This window comes from Pyricularia grisea (genome assembly GCF_004355905.1).
Source record: "Pyricularia grisea strain NI907 chromosome Unknown Pyricularia_grisea_NI907_Scaffold_7, whole genome shotgun sequence".
In the NCBI taxonomy this organism is placed as follows: domain Eukaryota; kingdom Fungi; phylum Ascomycota; class Sordariomycetes; order Magnaporthales; family Pyriculariaceae; genus Pyricularia; species Pyricularia grisea.
In genome coordinates, this window is record NW_022156720.1 from 2687582 (window position 1) to 2706982 (window position 19401).

A 19401-nucleotide genomic window follows, 5' to 3' on the forward strand; every position below is an offset into this window, starting at 1 on the left:
TGCAGACCAAGAAAAGAGACGATATTGACACTTGCAGAGTGGATAGAAAGAAATATTAGCCGGCCCAAATTCTTTTATACGGAGTAGGTGCCGAATGAATTCAAATAGGGCTTGAAAAGTATGGGCACAATCAATCAAACAAGAAACAGCAATTTACGCCATTGGTGTTCAGCGTGTCAGTTTCAGCCAATTCGGGTTTTACGACACTGTCAGATCTTCGTTGCCAGCCCGGCTCGCTTTCTTCCCAAAAGGATTCGTGTTGAAATGGAATCGTGAGATTGCCACCATCAAAACTACCTATGCTTGTTACGGAAAAGAGTACAGCGGCGGCATTTACCAAAAGCTAGACCCAATCAATCTCTTGGGCTGACCTGCGGGACCGCAGCTGAAAATTGAAAACGCGCTGGTCTGGGGTTACATGGTCTGTAGGTAGGTACCGTGTGTTTACTGTAGGGACACGTGAGGGCAGCCTCGATCTCTTGTCCAGTTGGTCAGGATTCCCAGGTAGACTCCAAGGGAGGCAGCGTTTTTTTTACCAGAAAACTAGAACTAGGTAGAAGAGATAAGCATGAAGGCATTAAGGAAAGACAGGACGAGAAAGCGAGGGAGAATCAAATCGGAGAAAGTGACCAACTTTTTTTTTTTTTTTTTTGCGAAAATTTTAGATGAGCAGCAGGCAGGCACCTCTGCCAAGCCATCTGCATTTTATGTCACCTTCCACCACCTGAACTTCCATTCATAATTTTGACCATAAACACCTTCTTTCTAACTGCTTTTATCTCTCCTCTGAATCTTGGCAGTTCCATAACAAAATAAACATGGAGCCAGATATTGCTTCAACCGTCACCATTGAGCGACGCTTTTTTGAGACTCTAGTTCGCCGGTAAGCAAAATATAGCTCTCGAGATCTGCCCAACAGTGGGACCGCGCCAACCTTGTGTCGCGCGGTACTCCCAAATAGTGGTTAACGTGCTGACCTCCTCTGACCTGGGCCCCTCTAACATTGACAGTGGTCAACTTGTGAGTTGCTCCCGGCTCCCGGCCGCTAGAGATTCCGGCGTCATGCGCCTTGTGTTCTTCAGCCACCCCTGAGGCTTGACTGACCTTTGCCATGAATAATCCAAGCAACCCTCTGACGTGCCCGTGTCTCGTTCTTTGCCCAACGATGCCCTGATAGTGTCTCGCGCAGATCACGAGGCTCTGCAACGAACGGCGAGACGTTACGGTGAGTTTATAGATCAAATCGGAGACTATGCGAGTCACGCTAGGCCCGCCCGACTGACATGGATGTGCATTTCTGTGCATGCAGCAAATCTCCGCCAAAATCTGCTTCGTGGCGGCGTTGGGGAGGACACTATAAACGTATGCCTCGTTCCCCAGTCACGAATTTTTTAAATTTTAAATTTTTTCCCCCCCTGACAATATGCGATTTGGAATCCCTTTTTCTGATATCGAGTGGATGTCAATGGATTCTCGGGGGAGAGCAAAGAAGCTGACGTAAAGTTACTTCGGATGACAGCTCCTCAGCCAGGACGATGCCACAAACTCTATCCAGGATGATGCATTCACTTCCCCGCCCCAGTCGAACCCTCAGAAGGAACATCGGACCTTGCCAGCTCACTACGACAATGCGCCGCCCCACATGCCTCCGAGGCCTCGGCCAACGCACGCAGGTCGGAGGCCATTAGTCGAGGTTGGCGATGGACACAACAAACCTCATACGGGTCCCGCAGTTCACTCAACTGTTGGCTTTGAGGGATCGCCAGATTGGGCAGATGCTGATGGTGGCCAAGATGGTTTATCGTACTCGGCTGAGACTCCAGATGATGCCGACATCCACGGCCAGCAGCTATACCCGGACCACGGTGAGAAGGCGGCTTATGAGAAGCAATGCATGCGAACTATCCAGCTGATCGGCCTTCCCGACGCCACAACCCATGCGGACATCACCGGTGTAGTCAGGGGCGGTCTCTTGCTTGATATATTTGTACGGGCTCATGATCGCTCTGCCACCGTCTCCTTCCTCCATTCTGCCGACGCGCGAGCCTTCTTTGACCATTGCCGAAGATATGACCTATATATCAGGCATAAGAGGATAGAAGTGCGTTGGAGTGACCGTCAGTTCACCCTTTCCGGTCATGTTGCGAGCAAAATCGGGAACGGAGCCACGCGAAACCTTGTATTGCGTCGCTATGATTCGGACACAACCGAGGCAAGCATCCGTGACGATCTTGACCACATCCACAACCTGGCCGTTGTCAAAGTAACTTTCATTGGTGGCAGTTGCTTCATAAGCCTCAACTCAGTTCATAATTGCATAGTTGCAAAGACCTGCATGATGAGTCGTCTGTAAGTTGAGAGAGAGAGAGAGGGGGGGGGGGGCTGGAAACCAATCCGGATCCTTTGTTTTCCTCATTTTTGCTATGGCTAAAGGCTGACTGGAAATTTAGCAAATACAAAAACTGCAGGATTGAGTGTAAGTCGAGCCCAATACACAAGTGGAGCTAGCTACTCGTATCCTCTTGGCCTCGGAACTAATCCAGCTTTTAACCCAGGGGACGTGGATGAGTGCGCCCAGCCACTCGATCGTGTTCAACCAGTGAACACTAGAAAAGACCCACCACCTGCAAAGAGACACGTGAGTGCGGTTGCCAATCGCTTCAAGCTCCTGAGCATGGACGGGGAAGACGAGGACCAATCCGAGCAGAACTATGCTGCGGCCAAAGGGTCTATCGGGGTTGGTGCCTAAATGTCCACCTAAAATTACTCAATGAGCTTTCTTTTCCCTGTTCTCAACACAACTGTACGGATTTTATGGCTTTGGAGCTTTTGGTCTTGGGGGACTTGTGTTGTTTTCCCCAGGAAATGCTTCAAGATGATTATTATTTTTGACGAGGTTAAAAATGGGATTTGAACCACCGTACCTCTTGTTTGTAGAGGTCTTTGGTGGTATGACTGGCTGGGCGGTTTTGCGGAGTTTCGGATACCCATTTTCTAACTATTTGCGGCTTGCGGCTTGTGTATTGTTGATCATGTAACCTTCGATTGTCACCTTGATTCCACGCCGCTATTGACAGGCTGGCTGCGGAACAACCGGCCGAAGGGTAATAATGCTTGTCTTATTGGGCCAACTAGATTGCTATTTGGCGAGAGTAATGACTAGGTTGGAAGCTTTCGATGTCTATGCCCACAAGAGTCCAGTTTTAATCATTACAATTGGGCTGTCATAAGATTTAATATCAATGGTTTATTTACATGAAGACAACATGCTGCCTGAATTCAACATGTGCTCGTTCATCAAAATTCCCTGCCAAAACTTGCAAGAAACACGCATACAAGCATCGTCCGCTTTGGAAAGCGCTCAACACTAACATGCTTGACTGCTCAGGTAATGCCCAGTATAACCAAGATGTATGATTCCCCTAAATGAGCCAGCTCCGAACTTATAAGAGAAAACAAAAGCCTACCGTAAACCCAAGAAACCTTTCCCCCCACCCGCCTTTGTTTTTTCTTTTCCGAATACCCCAGAAAAGAGCCCAGAATTTGAAACCTACTTTGTTGCAGTGTTGGAGACAGACTGCAGATACCCAAGCAAAAAGTTCCTGTCTGCAGGAGATATGGGTGTTTGACTACCCATGGGAGATGGTTGGCCACTTCTCGACCCTTCGCCCGAAGCAGACGCGAGTACCGCGGGACGAGAGAGGGGTCGCGCGGTCTGATCTGCGAGTGGAAGAGACATGGGAATTTCCTTGCCTTTGCCCGAGTTTTCGGCTCCTGAGGGCACTTGCTGTGTTTGTTGCTTGCTAAACAACGACAAAAGCAACGTCTTTTGCTCAGGTGTCGCCTGGGATGGACGTCTAGCTGCCTGCTGCTGCTGTTGGCCTAAGAAACCCGGCATTCCGGTCGCCGAAGGCGTCCTGTTGGGCACAGGATTCCCGAGATATGCCTGAGAGGTCTGTGCTATATTAGGCTGCTGCCCTGAGAAGTGGGCATGGCTAGCTGTTGCAGATGATTGATTTCCTACAGAGACTGGCCGGTGTATTCTGTTCATCGCGGAGTGAGAGGATTGCGAGCCATATGATGAAGCCAGAGCAGGATCAGGTGCACTACCGCGCTCTAATCCCTGAGGACGACTGAGAAGCTTGAGCGCCCCGAATGGTAAGTGTAGGTTTGGGTCCATCTGAATCGGCCCACCACTGGTCTGTGCTGCAGCTCGAATGGTTTCGGCTGTGGAGCTCACTGCTTGAGGTTGAGGTGGGTTTGCGAACTGTAATCCCGGTGACGACCCTGTACCGTCCAAGTTGCTGATTGGGGTTGCTCCTTGACGTGCTGCTGAATTTGGGGTCGGAGATTTGAATATGCCCAGAAGCGCGTTCTTGTGCGTTTGTGCCGACGTCTGTGCCTGGACATCCAACTGGACGGGCCTCGGGGATCCAGCCATCCTTAATGCCTGGTCTAGGAACTGCTGAGATGTCTGTGTTGTGGTGGTCGTCTGCGAGAGTTGCATGACTTGGGATGTGGGCTCAGGCACAGGCGGGTTGGCTGGTGCGCTGTCTGTAGGCCGGGTGGTATTTCCCCTCAAGGCACTAAGGAGAGACATGGAATGGGTACTTAGCTGCGGGGCCGGAGCTACATTCTCTGTTGGCTTGGTGTATGCTTGATGGCTTGGGCCCGAAGGAAGGAAATGTTGCGGAAGTTGGTGAGCAAATGCTGCTGGGTTCGATGCCCCACCTGCTGCAGATGGTCCAGCGTGGCCGGGGCCGCCTAGGAATTGACCAGAGGCAGAGGCGCGGTCTGCCGAGGGGATATGTCCCTGACCATATCCATTATTCCCAGCGGGCTGCCCGGGAAATCGACCCACGTGGGGCATGTGTTGGTTTTCTGCTACCTGGAGCCCCAGTGGAAAGTCCGGAGGAGGTACGTGGTGGTGCATCGGTCGAATATGGTTGTGATGATGAGGTGTCGGCGGTTGGGCAGCAGGGACACCTGAAAGGATATGGTCTAGAGGAGTATGGGGCGGGGGGTTAGATGGTGGATGCACCTGCGCGGCACCCGCGGTAGGTCCGGCCTGAAGAAGCGCCAGTAGCGCATTGCCCTTGTCTTGACCTGGGTCGGGCGGCGCCTGGCCCCCTGGGACCCCTTGCAGTCCCTGAGTCGAAGGTTGCACCTGGAGCAGCCGCTGCAGCTCCCGAGTGGCACCCTCAAATGTTTCAATGGCGGGTGTTGCGGCGGTCTGCTGGGGAACATGATGGTCAACGTGCATTCCCAGCTCATCCTCCGTGACGCCCTCCTCGTGAATGGGCTGGGCAGCAAGACTGGAGCCGGCTGCCCGCGAGCCATCCCGTTTCTTTTGCTGAACAACCCATTTCTTCAGAGGCACCAAAAAGGGAGCCACCATGTAAAACTTGTTCGCGTTCGATGCAGCCGCCGCGTCGTATTGGTGCGGATTGCCTTTCTTTCGGAAGGCTGGGAGCTCAGAGAGCTTGTACCACTGGATCTTGCTAATTTCTTTTCTGGTCCTCGGCTCGAAGTGGGTGTCCATTGGAATATTTCGGAAGACATAGAGCCGCAACTGCTGCTCGCGCATGTTGATCTCTATGTACTTGACCTCGTCGGTCTTGGGAACCAAACCGGCGGCTCTGATATCAAAGCCGGTCTCCTCGTAGACCTCACGTATCGCGCAGTCAAGATCGTCTTCGTCCTTGTTGATCTTTCCCCTAGGAAAACTCCAGTTCGCACCCTTCTTCCAACCCTTGACCAGTACGGTCGAGTCCATGGCCTCATTGAGCATGATGGCGCCCCGCACTGGAACGCGAGTCTTGTACTGCAGGAATTCTTCAAAGGCTCGCATGTGGTTTTCGACGGGGAAAGAGGCGAGCAGTGGGCAGTGCTGGAAAATCCGCAGACAGAAACTGCGCAGGGACATGGACGGCAGTGTTGGGTCCAGCGGACGGATGAAATCCTCGTAGAACCATTGCGCTTCCTCGACTTGGAAGCATATTCGCGCCACCGACGATAAATCTTCTGCGGGCAGGTTGATGATAAAGCGCACGCAAAGATCGTCCAACCCTGAGAATTCCGGTCAGCATAAATGATACATATACGTACATCCGGTCCATCTATGGGTTCCAATTGATCACGTTAAGAAGCAATCATGTTTCACCAACAGATGCGATTGCTATTATGTTGCACTCACAGTCCTCTAACTCCATTTTTGGTTCCGCCATTTTGTTACGGGTGATAATATTATGGGCATATCCACGGGGAGGAAAGCCAAGTTCAAAATCTGTTGTTCAGGCCCCTCGAGCTATTGAGGTGTGCTCGACGGCGCGTCAAGCTGCCTCGGTACACCCTGGTAGCGCAATCGGGTCGCGACGAGGCGCAAGCTGTCTTGATTGATGCGGTAACGTCTCAAGATAAAAGCGCCTACAACAAGAGTCGATTTGTTGATTGGTGCGAAGCAAGACGAATGTCGTAGCCAGAAAGCCGGCGATCTGCCGCAGTTGTGTGGGTTGTGGTTTGGATGCTCAGCCTTTTCAATTCGTCGCTAGTTCTAGAACATGGCTGGTTGCCCAGGCTTGCCCAACATCGACGTACATGCTCAGCCACAGAAAGTCCAGATGATCAAGCCACATGTGTGTATCAGCCACATTTAAATTGTGCCACCCTCAATGCTGGTAAGGAGTGGGTCAACTAATAACGAATCGTCGGTTGCGCCCGACGTCACGACTGGCGAATGGCATACAGTACTGTGCTGGAGTACTTTTACAAGTGACATCATACCTGAAATAGGGATTCAAACTTGCCAGAAAAAAAAGCCAATGCACGGTTGAAGTGCATCGTCATCGGGTAGAGCATGATACACTGAAACAGACAGTCAAAAGGCAGCGAGAGGCAGCACCAAGCATTCTGTCTAGACTTGTTCACCTTTTAATTAAGTTCTCTGCGCCCAATTCAGGTGGTCTAAGGTACGGTGACGATTCTCCACATTGTGATTCAACTACCGACCAACTGAACAAGAAACCGGGACCAGGCGGCCTCCTGGAAGTATTGGACGAACGCATTCTTTCGCCACCCAGCCAATAGTACTCAGCCAGCAGCCACCACACATTTGGGCATTGACTTGGTTGCAGATAAAACTGCAAACCCCCCCAAGCAAGTTTGCCCAGCTGCTTCTAGTTCTAAGCAATCCCCTTTACTTCGCATTCTCTTCTCCAAAGTAGCAGCAGAGGTATAGCCCCTCTGCCAAGGAGCTCTCCACATTCCCGACTCAGTTTTATTGTGTTCCAGACGAGCTAGGCAAGCTTCCCGCCATGGCTGCGTTCCTTTTTAAGCTGGCTGCCAAGCGCGCCTTGCAGGACAAGATGAAGATGAATACCAATTCACAGGTGGGTCTTTCTACCTTATACCGTTAAAAAAAAAAAAAAAAAAAAACATGGTACAACACTTGGTGTTCGAGACTTGCTGACACCGCTACAGGATCCCTTCTACGACTATGAAGAGATCGAGGTGCACAAAGGTGGCAAGACCGAGATCATTTACAAAAAGAAGGGGAAGAAGCCGATTCCCAAAGGTCTGAGCAAGAATGATGCGCAGGTCCTTAAAGGGGTCCGCAGCCGTGCCTATCATCTCGACATGAGCCTGTTCAGTTTCTGTGGCATCAGGTTCGGTTGGAGTTCTGTCATCGGCCTAGTCCCTGCCATTGGTGATGTCCTGGACGCGCTTATGGCCCTGATCCTTGTCAAGAAATGCGTAAGTAATCTACGAAGTAGCTGTTCCAACCCCACCGCCGTCGTCAGGTCAACTAATTCAATTTCATGTAGATGAAAGTTGACGATGGCTTGCCGCTGGCAATTTTATCCCGCATGGTTTTCAATATCTTGGTGGATTTTGTCATTGGTCTCGTTCCCTTTGTAGGGGATATCGCCGATGCGGCCTATAGGGCCAACATTCGCAACGCATGGTTGTTGGAGCTCTACCTGGTCAACAAGTACGACGAGATGAACAAGCGTGGAATATCAGATCCCGCAGATCTCGAAAATCAACCATCTTCATCTGCCGCAACTGCTTCAGTCGCCCCACCTAAGCCAGCCAAGAAGAAGTTCTTTGGCCGTGGAGGTGAAACCGTCGACACCCCTACGCCTGCTGAGGGTCGTACCCGTCGAGACCGCATATGAGGAGAGAAAGGTGCTGGTTTAGTTGCGTGGGTTTGCGTTGTTTTTGTCACTGTTTGCAGCGGGCATTGATGATAGTTCATGATTGAATGCCCATTTCTGATGTTAGAGAGACGCATCAGCAGTTTGTCTTGTAGTATTGGTACTTAATGTTCATAATTTAATGCAAGCATGATCATGTTCTCAAAACGCTAGAGATGTCCATGACGGCGCTCAGACTTTTGGTGCTTCCTATCCGCTCAACCGTCCCATCTAGCTTCCTACCTACTTGCCACTGTCCTACTACGTAACCATTCTACTGTTTGGATTATTCACTACTTACTATCTCCATTCCTCGGTCACTTTTTGATCCCTTCCTGGGAACATGCCTGGCTTGGCCGGATTTACTTGTCTGAAAGTTCACGAAAGGTGACATCTTGATTCTACACCTTGCCGCGAAGTCCCACATGTTTGCTTTATAACAGTTTGTCAGGTTTGTGTAAACCATTAGCTAGCTACGCGTTTTTTGATCGGATAAATAATTCTAGCAAGAAAGAGTGGAGTTCTCGCGTGATTATCGATCTGCGGGACATGAAAGCGGCAGGCATCCATCTCCTGGTTGCCTGGCGGACGTGTCGCAGCGGAATGAAATAAAAAGTAAACCTGACGGCAACTAGGGGTACAAAGTTACTTTCGTAGTTACGAGCTTTGGCCGGGCGATGGTAAAGTGGGCTTACAGGGGTTTAAAACTGATTTCTCGCGACTAGACCCACATTGAACACGCTAAGACGCGTAACATCCCTGTCGTTTTTGGTGTTCGTGCTCTACCGTACGTCGCGTTAAGTGGCATAAGAAGGCCTTCAAGAACCTCGAAAGCTCGATCATCTTCCACTCTTCCTTCCAACTCACAACCAAACATTTCCAATTCAAAGTTTTAGATTCTTGCTCCGACTTCATATTCACGCACCAGATTCTCCTCTTCGACATTGTTTCATCTACATCAAGAATTATTGGTTGTACTCTTCCCCCACTACCACAATGATCGAGACGACTCCTAGCAAGCAGGTACGCGCCACCATCCCACTCTTCCTTGTCTAATCCCGAAAAACATGTCTCTAACTGCTACCTACGACAGGCTGCTTCTGCAATTGAGTCTTTCAAGATGGAATCACCCGTCAAGAAGCTTGACTTCAACGTCGCCGACAAAGAGAACCAGCCCCACACAGAGTCCGTTGCCGAGGAGACGGTAGAGAAGCCCCTCGCCAAGGACATCAAGCCTGTAGAGAAGCCTGCCGTTACCCCAACAATCAAGGCGCCTGAGATCGACGAACCTATTCTCCGGGAGAACCCCCAACGTTTCGTTCTGTTCCCCATCAAGTATTCTGAAGTAAGTAGATAAGCACCCGTCCTCACCGCGGTCGCGCTGAATTCCCGCTAACCGAAGCTCATCAAAATAGGTGTGGCAGATGTACAAGAAGGCCGAGGCCTCATTCTGGACCGCGGAAGAGATTGATTTGTCTAAGGATCTCCACGACTGGAACAACAAGCTCACTGAAGATGAACAGTACTTCATCTCGCACATTCTCGCCTTCTTCGCCGCTTCGGATGGCATCGTCAACGAGAATCTGGTTGAGCGCTTCAGCGCCGAAGTCCAGATTCCCGAGGCGCGCTGCTTCTACGGCTTCCAGATCATGATGGAGAACATCCACTCCGAGACCTACTCGCTCCTGATCGACACATACATCAAGGAGACCGCGCAGCGCACGTACCTCTTCAACGCCATTGACACTAGTACGTCATCCTTGAGGCTCACCTATCCTATAGTTCAACCCATGCTAACAAACCCCCTTAGTCCCCTGCATCCGCAAGAAGGCCGACTGGGCTCTGAGGTGGATCACTGACAAGAAGTCGACATTTGCCACGCGCCTTGTCGCTTTCGCTGTCGTCGAGGGCATCTTCTTCAGCGGTGCTTTCGCCTCCATCTTCTGGCTCAAGAAGCGTGGCTTGATGCCCGGCCTGACTTTCTCAAACGAGCTCATCTCCCGTGACGAAGGCCTCCACACCGACTTTGCCTGTCTCCTGTTCTCGCTCCTGAACAACAGGCCCAGCAAGGATATTGTCCAGGAGATTGTTGTCGACGCTGTCAAGATTGAGCAAGAGTTCCTTACAGAGGCTTTGCCCTGCGCCCTCCTGGGCATGAACGCCAACCTTATGAAGCAGTACATTGAGTTTGTCGCTGACAGACTTCTTGTCGCCCTCGGAAACGAGAAGGTCTACCGCTCCACCAACCCATTCGACTTCATGGAGAACATTTCACTGGGTGGCAAGACCAACTTCTTCGAGAAGCGTGTAGGCGAGTACCAAAAGGCCGGTGTCATGGCCAGCACCAAGAAAGCACCTGTCGACGAGAAGACCAGCACTTCGCAAGAGGCTGAGGCCAGCAACTCGGGAGACTTTACCTTCGACGACGACTTTTAGTTGTCCTGATGTGAAGTTTTCTTTGTTTTTCTACGCTTCTATACCCATACTTCTATTCGGCCTCGGCAGGCCCCCGTCGCATGCATGGCATGGGAGGTTTTTGAGGCGCCTTCAAGCATTAGACTCGCTTGTCGGGCTTAGACACCCAGCCCTATTTAGATACATAGTTGCTTTTTCTGTTGGATTACTGGCGGACCGGCTCGGTTCACATCGAGGGCGTTTAAGGCGTTTGAGCGAATACTTGGAGGGATTTTCATTTCGAACTCATTTTGAGATCAACGGCTTATGGTAAGGATAGCGGGATGGAAGGCCGACATGGTCATCGGGACGCAAGTCATGTACAAGTTTTAAGATAATGTTAGGATCAAATTATTAGGATAGCTACCTTGAGGTTCACCCTGCTTGTGTTGTGTTTTCTCAGGTCATACCTGGATCCAGCTTTCGCTTTCAACTCTTGCTGTCTATCTAGCGGCCATTGCGATTGCAAAGTAGTCCACTATCTGGTTCTAGACGTAAATAGGCTGCGCCAAGTGCGCGATACGCGCAAGCATAGTCTGAGGATAATCCCAGGTACTTATATGCTAATCCTAGCCCTTATCCCTGGCCGGCCATCTCATTCATCGTTTGCCCTTTTTCTTCTTACCCTTCGCGCCCCCTCCACCTCCTTGCTGTTGCGCCGGTTGTTGCTGGGGCGTTGTCGTAGCAGCACCCACCGCCGCTTCGGACTCCATCGGCGTCGGCGCTGCGCCACCTGCAGGCTCGAGCAGCCCATCGTCCCTGGGCGGGAGGGCGGCCTGTCTTCTCCCCAGGCTCCCCAACATCTGAATCAGGCGCGAGACCTCGGCGGCCTTGCTGGTGCGGTATTTGAGGCACGCGCCGCTGGCATCGTCATAAGTCTTGAGAACGAGCCTGGCCCGCGGCGGCTTTGCGTCCGGCAGGGCCTCGCCGTCTTTGTGCGGTTTCTGCTCAGCCTTGCGGATCGAGTAGCGCGTTGTTATCCTCGTCTTTCCCCGATCGATAAGGACAGGTCAGCGTGACTCTCTGTTTGATTTTTCGGTTCGGAGGCGGCCCAATCGCAGGAAAACTACATGGAAACCCTCCAATATTTTTTTTTTCTTTGGATCGGTCGAGGACGAAAACTTACCGTTGCTGGACGGGCCTCAAGGAGGAGCTGTGACTGATGAAGCCATTCCTGGCTTGTTGCGAAGATGGGCATCTTGGGTGGCAAAAGAAGTTCCAGATACCGAGAGCGCAGACCAAGCGTTTCACCTGGAGTAGGTATCTGTGTACATTCTTGGCTGGCACACCGTCGGTTTTGTTCGGGTCGCGACAGCTTGATTGGCAACTCGACTGCATAATCGCATGTAGTGGGGCATACTACCGACCGCGGGGGGTTAATGAAGAGACCATTCAACACCGACCCACCTGGTGTTCGCAGTGGGCACCGTCCCTGGTTTCCTACCAAGTATTTAATTATATCACCAAATTTATCCGCTGCTTCTTATAGTCATACCTTTTGCCCACAGACTTTTCATAATATGATGCAGTTTTCCTATAAATTGTATAAATTTTCTTCATTCATGTTAACCATAGCTATCATAGGAGTCCTCTATGAGCAAACATCTATGCAATCCCATAGTATGTATCAAGCGCCGAATCCCTGGGTATCTACCGTGCATGTGGCGAAAACAAACAAAGAGCTGAAATAAAAACAAAATAAGAGCAGCTCCCTCCACCTGATTAAACATAAGGGTCTGGCATCCAGAAGATTAAGTCCCGGTCTGCAGTGGCAAAGAAATTGAATCGGGGGTTGAACGCCAACACCGCGGCCTCTCTCTTATCCTCGAGCGTGAAAGCCGGCTCCATCCTCTTGTTTTCTCCAACAGCCCCATTGACGTCCCATACCGATACGTTCTGGCCCCTGTTTGCCCCCATGACGAACCGCCCATCCGGCGTAAAGCAACAGTCGCCGCTGCTCTCGACATCACCGTGCCCGCTTCCTTCACCCGGAGCCACACGCGAGGTGCACGAGTCCGGTTTGCGCAGGTTTGCCTTGAGCTTGCCGTCAAAGGCGTCCAGAAGAAGGTGCCCGGCGCCGTCGGTACCGAGCAGGATACATTTGCCGTCGTTTGAGAACTCCAACTTCGTCCAGCCCTGTAGGAGGCGCGATGGGTCCACCTCCTTGCAGGCCTCTACAATGTCAAAGGTTGCAAATGGGGCTTTGGTGTAGTTTTTGTAGTCGTAGAGCAAGATGGTACCGCTCCTCGGGGATCCAACGGCGAAAACCTCACCCGACGGGTCCCAAGCCAGCAGGTAGGGTGTGTTGAGGAACAGCTGGCCAACAGCGTTCTTAGACCTGATGTCCCAGAGTCGCACGGTGTTATCGCGACTTGCCGATATAAAGTTGTCACCTCCAGGGTGCATTTCGAGGTTGGTTACCGCGTCTTTGTGACCCTCAAAGTACCTGATGAAGCTATTATCGAATGTTTCAAGGTATCGGATGGCATCTGCGGAAAAAAGTGAGGAGTCAGTAACGGGGTGCGCACGCACATACATGATGGGGCTGGTGACCGGAACGAACGTACCGTTTTGCTTTGTACTGGCGTATATTATACTCGTACCACTATGTGTGAATTTGGCCAGCTTCACGCCATATTTCTTACTGGCGAGGCTTTTGTCATGTCGACCTTCCCGAACATTGTATAGCTGGATTGTCTCGTCGCTCTCTGAGGTCATGCAGAGGTCGCCTGGGTCGTTAAAGTCCAGTGAGAGGACATGCGGCGGCGGCTTGTCCGGTCTGAGGTCTTTGCGGCGAAATAACCTGGTGGGCTTGAATGTAGATAATATTTGTTGGAGCTCAGTGGTGCCGCCAGTGGTAGATCCAAGGAGTGATGCACCCCCATTTGTAGGAGTGCCTACGGTTGGTATGTCCACCTCCATCACCTTTTTGTCTACTCGAATCAATATGAGCTGCTCCGGGACACGCAATTGTGTCCAGGGGAATTTTGGGTGGATTGATTGAAGACCACTATTTGGAGTTTGTTTGACACTAAAGCATGACGTTGTATCCCACAGTTAACAACAGCTTTTGCGAAATGAGCTCTTTCCGCCGTCAGGCCGGCCCCGTGGAGCGACGGGTGGAACTCTTTTGGATTTTTGAGCTCATCATTGGCTGTAGACGTAGATCCACCAAGCCCGATCCCCATAGTGCCCTGACGCAAAGCACCCATATCCTTGTTCGGGGTGCTCCGATTACCGCTGCTATGCGCACTTGTGCTGACGAGAGAGACAGGTCACCTCGCATCGTTGAAGGAAAAGAATCGAGTCAAACAGCTAAAATGTCCCCTGCCTTGGGGCCCTGAAAAATATGCGGTGACAGATATTATTGGGTTTTTTTTTTTTTTTTTTTTTTTTTTTTTTTTTTTTGTTTTTTTTTTTTTTTTTTTTTTTTTATTTTCGTTTGACTCGAGCTTGCGAGGGATACACTGTCACGGATGGCGCATCCTCGTTTCGCTCATCCTGTTAAATCTCAACTTCACTAGACTAGCAGCTGAGGCTTGGCCGTCATCGGAACTCAAGGTTGCCCTCCGAGCTGGCGTTTTCTCCCCCGGAAAAAAATAAAGGCACATCAGGAGTTACTTAAAAAAAATCAACTAAAAGCCTACACGCCAAGGATAATTCATCATGTCGACCACGGCTGGGTATGTTGTATGACGGGCTGCGCGCTTCCTAGTCCACATGCAAGATTGAGCAAAGTTCTGCAGTGCCTTCCTTATTTGTGTTCAACGGACTGCTTACCGCATTGGAGGCAATTCCAGCAAATATGACTAACGAAACCCGAATGCGCCCAGAGCCTTTATAGCCGGCGCCATTGCTGGCTGCGGCGCCGTGACTGCCACACATCCTTTCGAGACGGTCAAGATTCGGTAAGATGCCGCGCCAGTTTGCCTATCCTCTTTCGATTGGAACGGAGACAGCGCCTCCCTCCTCCAGTCGCGTATTCCGTGGGGCCTAGAAGACTGAGGAATATCCGAACGACACACAATAGCATGCAGCTGCAGGGCGAACTCCGAGACAAGGGACATCAGCCTCACTTCTACCGCGGACCCTTCCATGGCGTCTCCGTCATCGTCCGAAACGAGGGCCTGAGGGGCATCTATCGCGGCATCAGCTGCGCCTATGTCTATCAAGTTCTGCTTAACGGCTGCCGCTTGGGCTTCTACGAGCCGATGCGCCAAACCCTGACAGGCCTTTTCTACAAGGACAAGACTCAGCAGAGCCTGGGCATAAACATATTCTGTGGTGCCTCCTCCGGTATTATCGGTGCCGCTGCCGGAAGCCCCTTCTTCTTGATCAAGACGAGATTGCAGAGTTATTCGCCATTTCTGCCCGTGGGGACACAACACGAGTACAAGAACGCTGTGGATGGAATGCGACAGATATACGGCGCAGAAGGAGTCAAGGGCATGTACCGCGGAGTGGGGTCTGCCATGATCAGGACCGGCTTCGGCAGTTCTGTCCAGCTCCCGACATACTTCTTTGCCAAGAGACGCCTTGTCAAGCATTTGGGCATGGAGGAGGGGCCGGCACTTCACCTCGCAAGCAGCACGACTAGCGGTTTTGTCGTCTGCTGCGTTATGCACCCGCCAGGTAAGTCGTGAAAGGGGCCCCAGTTCTGTTCCCAGTTGCTTAGTTTGTCCTGTTAATAATGGGCCGGTGCTTACAATCTCTACTGGTACAGACACCATTATGTCTCGCATGTACAACCAGACTGGAAACCTTTACAGCGGTGCACTTGACTGCTTTGCAAAGACAGTCCGGACCGAGGGTGTTTCTGCCATCTACAAGGGATTTCTGCCACATCTCGCCCGTATTCTCCCACATACAATCATCACACTAAGCTTGGCCGAACAAACGAACAAGCTGATCAAGAAGTTAGAAAACCGGGTTTTGCCAACCGAGGCCTTGTGACATCGGTATCAGGGAATATAAAGGGTGTAATTAGAAGTTTCCTCATGCAGAACCGACGGGGGCGTCGCCGATGGATTTTGGCGTTAGAAAAGCGCATTTGTACACGGTGCATAAAATCATGGTAATGACGAGATGGTATAGACCGTTGCTCAGGGTTGGGTTGTACAGATTCTAGGCTTAGCGGTGGTGGATAGGAATATACCCCCAAAGCCTTGTTGTTTTTTTTTTAAAAAAAAAATCTTCATTTCGTCTATTTGATGTCTTGCTTACCCATTGACGGATCTCTGGCATCCATGGCATAGCTTGCTGCTTCTTTGTGCGCTGACATCTCCGTCGGTGATATCACCCATCTCCCCTGCCCATCTTTCGTTACCCGTGGCGTCGATGGCCACGCCGCAGAGACCACACCTCTCACTTGGTTCATCTCTCGATAACTTTGCGGTCGTCCGAACCACATTTGCCACGACGGATGGGAAATTTTCCTCTACCTCCCTGAAATAACGCGTCATAACGTCGTCGATGGTCTGATATTTATGCGAGATGACGGGGTTGGCGGCGGAAGCGTCGTCGATGATGAGACTGGTGTCCATGCCCGCCAGCTCAGTGTACGTGGTGAGCTCCTTGCGGTAGAGCTCTCGTACCAAAAAGTACACCAGCATCGTGTGCGAGCCTGCACCCTCTGCGTCTGTCGACCCATGCGAGTAGTCGGCTATGGAATGCGCCCCGTCGTTGATCAGCCACGGGAGGGAAAAGGCCCTGCCCTTGGCCGTCTCAGAGAGCGTCAGCGCCGCCAGCGACGTGGTGCTGTTGCCGAGCAGCAGCGCGCAGCACTCCTCCCTGACCGCTTCGGCCATGAGTATGTGCCGCACAAAGAGCCGCGTGAGGTCCGCGGCCGACGTCGCCGACGGGAGGTTGTCAAACAGGTGCCTCAGCTGCTCCTCGGGCGGGCATCCTTGCTTGAAGGCCGGCAGCGCAGTCCAGTCGATGCTACTCAGCCCGATCGCGGCGGTCAGGGGCACGCTGCGAAAGGCAAACCTCGGATACCTCTTCGCCCAGCGCTGAAGCAGGTCCGAGGGAGGCGGGGCGGCGCCTGCTGCCTGCAGGTTGGTGTCGACGTGGACCACATGGATCTTGGTCGTTATCGGCGTGTACTTTGTGGTGGGCGGGCGCTGGTTTTTTTCGGCGCGCCGCCCTTCAAACACGTCAAGGAGCTGCACCGTGGCTGCGGACGAGGGGCCGAACGACAGGCCGACAGTATAGTCGGCCTTGCCCCGCTTGGTGGCGCCGCTGGCCCTGCTCTCACGGGTCAGGACCTCGAGCCGCTTGGCTGCCTTGACTTGAATGAAGGAGCAATAACATGATCTGTAGTTATTATGTTAGCTTGTACGGTAAATGTACGGGAGATGCACAGCAGAATTATGTGAGTTTTTGGTTATGGGAACAGTGGTGATGATATTGGTTATATTGCACGTGGCGACGTTCTCAAAAAAAAAAAAAAAAAAAAAACCCAACAGCTAAATTTGCATGCGCACCCACAAACAGCATCAGTCCGAATTTCTTGGATAGCTGGACTCTCCTTGCATCGTTTGCATGGCTTGCCATCGACAAAGCCCACGTCGGCTTTTTCCACCATGCTGATAATTTTGTCAAAGTTCTCAGACACGGGCTTGAATGTCTTAGCAGGCAGGGACTTGATGCTTGACTAAAGTCGATGCTACGGTTAGGTGGGCTGTTTTGATACGGGCGGTGGGCGGGTTTAGTGGGCAATAATTGATAGGATAGTGGAGGTGGCGCAAGAAACCCAGATGGCAGTGCAATGGAATGCAGGTCAAATTGGTCTACATTTAGTTCTAGGCCGTCATGGTCAAAAGATCGGATAAAATACTCCATTGATTGGTTTTATTTTTATCTTCACCCATTGATCTCGATTCATTTTTCAGCAGAGGGCAAGTAATCCAGAGTTTGCCTGACAAAGTTACACATTTTCACTAGTCTTGTAACTGGAATGTACTTGTCATCCAAAGACCACATAGACAGGCATTGGATGAGCGTGGAACATTCGTACAGTTCTCGCCGGTTGCATGCATTGTGGATGTGGGACGTGCCTGAACTGCCATGTGCTATCTTACCACACACTAGGCTGAAATGAAAACGCGGTCGATGTCGTACAAGACACCAATATTGATATTGAAAGTAGGCGGGCTATAGAAGACGGCAGAAAATATTTGGAAAGAGTTAGCGAGACAAATTGCTCTACGCAGCAAAACTTTATCCACGATGGAAAATGCCATCACAGAAGCCGTATTAAAGTCGCTGATATGATATCAGGCCCTAAGGTTCGTATCTACCTCATGGGTACTTATTCCGTATATAGTTACTCCGTATATAGTTACTCCGTATATAGTTACTCCGTATATAGGTACTCAGGTACATTAGGGTATATTCACAAGGTAAAGCACATACGATGTACGTATAATTAACTACCTCTCTTCACCTTGAATCGGGTCCATCGGCAGAGTTTTCAAGGGTCCTGGGTTGACGGACATTTATGCCCCACAAACACGGGCTGCATGGAAAAGCAATCGTATGGTGGAGGGAAGCTACTCCGTATTGTTTTGCAGTTACGACTCAAGGCCGATTACGTGCGAATGCAATGTCTAGAAGAGCGTCAGATCTACATCTACAATTACAAGGCTGTCCATGATGATATATGGATGTGTATGTTGACGTTGTTCGCGGTGCTGGTAGATGATGCGGTGGCACTTGACCTGCAATAAAAGGTGGCAGGAAGACCATTTAATGTCATACTGGATCTATAGACTAGGTAGACAGACTTGAGTCCGGAACTAGACTAGAACTAGTCTAGACCTAGAACTAGAACTAGTCCAGAACGCGGTATCTTCCCGGTACCTACACCTTGCAGGTAAGTGACCACAATCTCCAGCTGTTAGGCTCCAAGCAGCGTTGTATTCGTTCGTCGTCGAGACTGCTCAGAAATAGGATGCTCGACACAATGACGAATGCCTAAATAATTATAGTAAAATAAATATAGACGACGCAGAGAAATTCGTACGTAATTAACGTTAAGAGCAAGGAAGTTACGAGATATTGCCGACGCCTAAAAGGGTTTGGTCTGGGTCAATTTTTTTTTTTTTTTTTTTTTTTTTAGGTCGATAATGCCCATATCGCAACGAAAATGCTTCTTTCATCTTGGCATCTATAATTGCAACATGTTGGTCTGCACTCTGCAGGGGATACCGGTAGACGGGAAGCGCAAAGTCAGATCGATAAGTACCTAAAGTAGCATACCCCCAGCACCGTGTATGTAGATCCCTCTCGTCATAATTCTACTGCGTGCCTAAATGAATGAACGAAGGAACGATTACGACGGCGAGAGAGCAGTTTTAAATCCATGCCATCTGTGGGGGAAATGATATTTGGATCATACTGTACTTAGTTGCTCGCCGATTTCATCATACTACGATGCAGAAACATTGCAATCTATCAATGAATTGTTAGTGACCGAGGAGCTACGAAAGTACCTACCTAGGGCGCTAGTTCAGCCCCCAACGTTCCAAGCCGGGTTTTTAATGGTTGAGTAAGGTACCTACAGCACAGTGCCTATCGTGCATGTGCTGGTAGACCAGGTAGGCTGGCCCAGATGGCTTCGTTTTTAGCATATTCTGGTGATGGCATGAACGTGTTTGTCAAGACAATTTCCGCCAGGACGGACGATCATTCAATTGAACAACAGCCTTCGCCGACCGGGGAGACCACCCACCCCTTGCCCCCTCGCGCC

The 19401-nt window shown here is 50.8% G+C and overlaps 8 protein-coding genes across 8 annotated transcripts; 4 read left to right on the top strand and 4 right to left on the bottom strand.

The window, feature by feature from the left end:
- The first annotated feature begins 601 nt into the window (after window positions 1-601).
- PgNI_09816 (uncharacterized protein) lies at window positions 602-4755 on the top strand. The gene is made up of 7 exons (XM_031129798.1): window positions 602-883; window positions 1011-1020; window positions 1126-1225; window positions 1310-1362; window positions 1520-2349; window positions 2451-2476; window positions 2556-4755. Exons 1-7 carry the CDS (start codon window positions 819-821, stop codon window positions 2747-2749), a joined length of 1278 nt encoding a protein of 425 aa, XP_030977575.1. The 5' UTR covers window positions 602-818; the 3' UTR covers window positions 2750-4755.
- Window positions 3551-6508, bottom strand: PgNI_09817 (uncharacterized protein; the record flags this gene model as incomplete). Its single annotated transcript, XM_031129799.1, has 2 exons — window positions 6197-6508; window positions 3551-6069 (listed from the first exon to the last, which is right to left on the bottom strand). Exons 1-2 carry the CDS (start codon window positions 6225-6227, stop codon window positions 3551-3553), a joined length of 2550 nt encoding a protein of 849 aa, XP_030978384.1. The 5' UTR covers window positions 6228-6508.
- A 526-nt stretch (window positions 6509-7034) lies between these two features.
- On the top strand, window positions 7035-8435 carry PgNI_09818 (uncharacterized protein). Its single transcript, XM_031129800.1, has 3 exons — window positions 7035-7388; window positions 7480-7752; window positions 7824-8435. The coding sequence occupies exons 1-3, from the start codon at window positions 7314-7316 to the stop codon at window positions 8175-8177; spliced, it is 702 nt and encodes a 233-aa protein (XP_030977587.1). The 5' UTR covers window positions 7035-7313; the 3' UTR covers window positions 8178-8435.
- Window positions 8436-9002: 567 nt separating this feature from the next.
- Window positions 9003-12024, top strand: PgNI_09819 (uncharacterized protein). The gene is made up of 5 exons (XM_031129801.1): window positions 9003-9218; window positions 9289-9540; window positions 9611-9944; window positions 10006-11644; window positions 11784-12024. Exons 1-4 carry the CDS (start codon window positions 9192-9194, stop codon window positions 10629-10631), a joined length of 1239 nt encoding a protein of 412 aa, XP_030977612.1. The 5' UTR covers window positions 9003-9191; the 3' UTR covers window positions 10632-11644; window positions 11784-12024.
- Window positions 11249-11847, bottom strand: PgNI_09820 (uncharacterized protein; the record flags this gene model as incomplete). The annotated part of the gene is made up of 2 exons (XM_031129802.1): window positions 11249-11635; window positions 11776-11847. 2 exons carry the CDS (start codon window positions 11845-11847, stop codon window positions 11249-11251), a joined length of 459 nt encoding a protein of 152 aa, XP_030978129.1.
- Window positions 12025-12114: 90 nt separating the features above from the next.
- Window positions 12115-13657, bottom strand: PgNI_09821 (uncharacterized protein). Its single transcript, XM_031129803.1, has 2 exons — window positions 13217-13657; window positions 12115-13138 (listed from the first exon to the last, which is right to left on the bottom strand). Exons 1-2 carry the CDS (start codon window positions 13569-13571, stop codon window positions 12372-12374), a joined length of 1122 nt encoding a protein of 373 aa, XP_030977810.1. The 5' UTR covers window positions 13572-13657; the 3' UTR covers window positions 12115-12371.
- A 411-nt stretch (window positions 13658-14068) lies between these two features.
- On the top strand, window positions 14069-15839 carry PgNI_09822 (uncharacterized protein). The gene is made up of 4 exons (XM_031129804.1): window positions 14069-14332; window positions 14483-14557; window positions 14680-15281; window positions 15373-15839. The coding sequence occupies exons 1-4, from the start codon at window positions 14316-14318 to the stop codon at window positions 15600-15602; spliced, it is 924 nt and encodes a 307-aa protein (XP_030977807.1). The 5' UTR covers window positions 14069-14315; the 3' UTR covers window positions 15603-15839.
- PgNI_09823 (uncharacterized protein) lies at window positions 15791-17296 on the bottom strand. The gene is made up of 2 exons (XM_031129805.1): window positions 17135-17296; window positions 15791-16964 (listed from the first exon to the last, which is right to left on the bottom strand). The coding sequence occupies exons 1-2, from the start codon at window positions 17233-17235 to the stop codon at window positions 15869-15871; spliced, it is 1197 nt and encodes a 398-aa protein (XP_030977809.1). The 5' UTR covers window positions 17236-17296; the 3' UTR covers window positions 15791-15868.
- Window positions 17297-19401: the final 2105 nt, after the last annotated feature.

Coding starts and splice junctions, on each gene's coding strand:
- PgNI_09822 (XM_031129804.1), top strand. Junction 14,558..14,679: donor TTCGAGACGGTCAAGATTCG/GTAAGATGCCGC, acceptor GACACACAATAG/CATGCAGCTGCAGGGCGAAC. Junction 15,282..15,372: donor CTGCGTTATGCACCCGCCAG/GTAAGTCGTGAA, acceptor CTACTGGTACAG/ACACCATTATGTCTCGCATG.
- PgNI_09821 (XM_031129803.1), bottom strand. CDS start 13,571: ATGGAGGTGGACATACCAACCGTAGGCACTCCTACAAATGGGGGTGCA. Junction 13,139..13,216: donor CGCCAGTACAAAGCAAAACG/GTACGTTCGTTC, acceptor TTTTTTCCGCAG/ATGCCATCCGATACCTTGAA.
- PgNI_09823 (XM_031129805.1), bottom strand. CDS start 17,235: ATGGTGGAAAAAGCCGACGTGGGCTTTGTCGATGGCAAGCCATGCAAA. Junction 16,965..17,134: donor CGGACTGATGCTGTTTGTGG/GTGCGCATGCAA, acceptor TAATAACTACAG/ATCATGTTATTGCTCCTTCA.
- PgNI_09816 (XM_031129798.1), top strand. CDS start 819: ATGGAGCCAGATATTGCTTCAACCGTCACCATTGAGCGACGCTTTTTT. Junction 1,226..1,309: donor ACGAACGGCGAGACGTTACG/GTGAGTTTATAG, acceptor CTGTGCATGCAG/CAAATCTCCGCCAAAATCTG. Junction 2,350..2,450: donor ACCTGCATGATGAGTCGTCT/GTAAGTTGAGAG, acceptor CTGGAAATTTAG/CAAATACAAAAACTGCAGGA.
- PgNI_09818 (XM_031129800.1), top strand. CDS start 7,314: ATGGCTGCGTTCCTTTTTAAGCTGGCTGCCAAGCGCGCCTTGCAGGAC. Junction 7,389..7,479: donor AGATGAATACCAATTCACAG/GTGGGTCTTTCT, acceptor ACACCGCTACAG/GATCCCTTCTACGACTATGA. Junction 7,753..7,823: donor TGATCCTTGTCAAGAAATGC/GTAAGTAATCTA, acceptor AATTTCATGTAG/ATGAAAGTTGACGATGGCTT.
- PgNI_09819 (XM_031129801.1), top strand. CDS start 9,192: ATGATCGAGACGACTCCTAGCAAGCAG. Junction 9,219..9,288: donor AGACGACTCCTAGCAAGCAG/GTACGCGCCACC, acceptor TACCTACGACAG/GCTGCTTCTGCAATTGAGTC. Junction 9,945..10,005: donor CTTCAACGCCATTGACACTA/GTACGTCATCCT, acceptor AAACCCCCTTAG/TCCCCTGCATCCGCAAGAAG.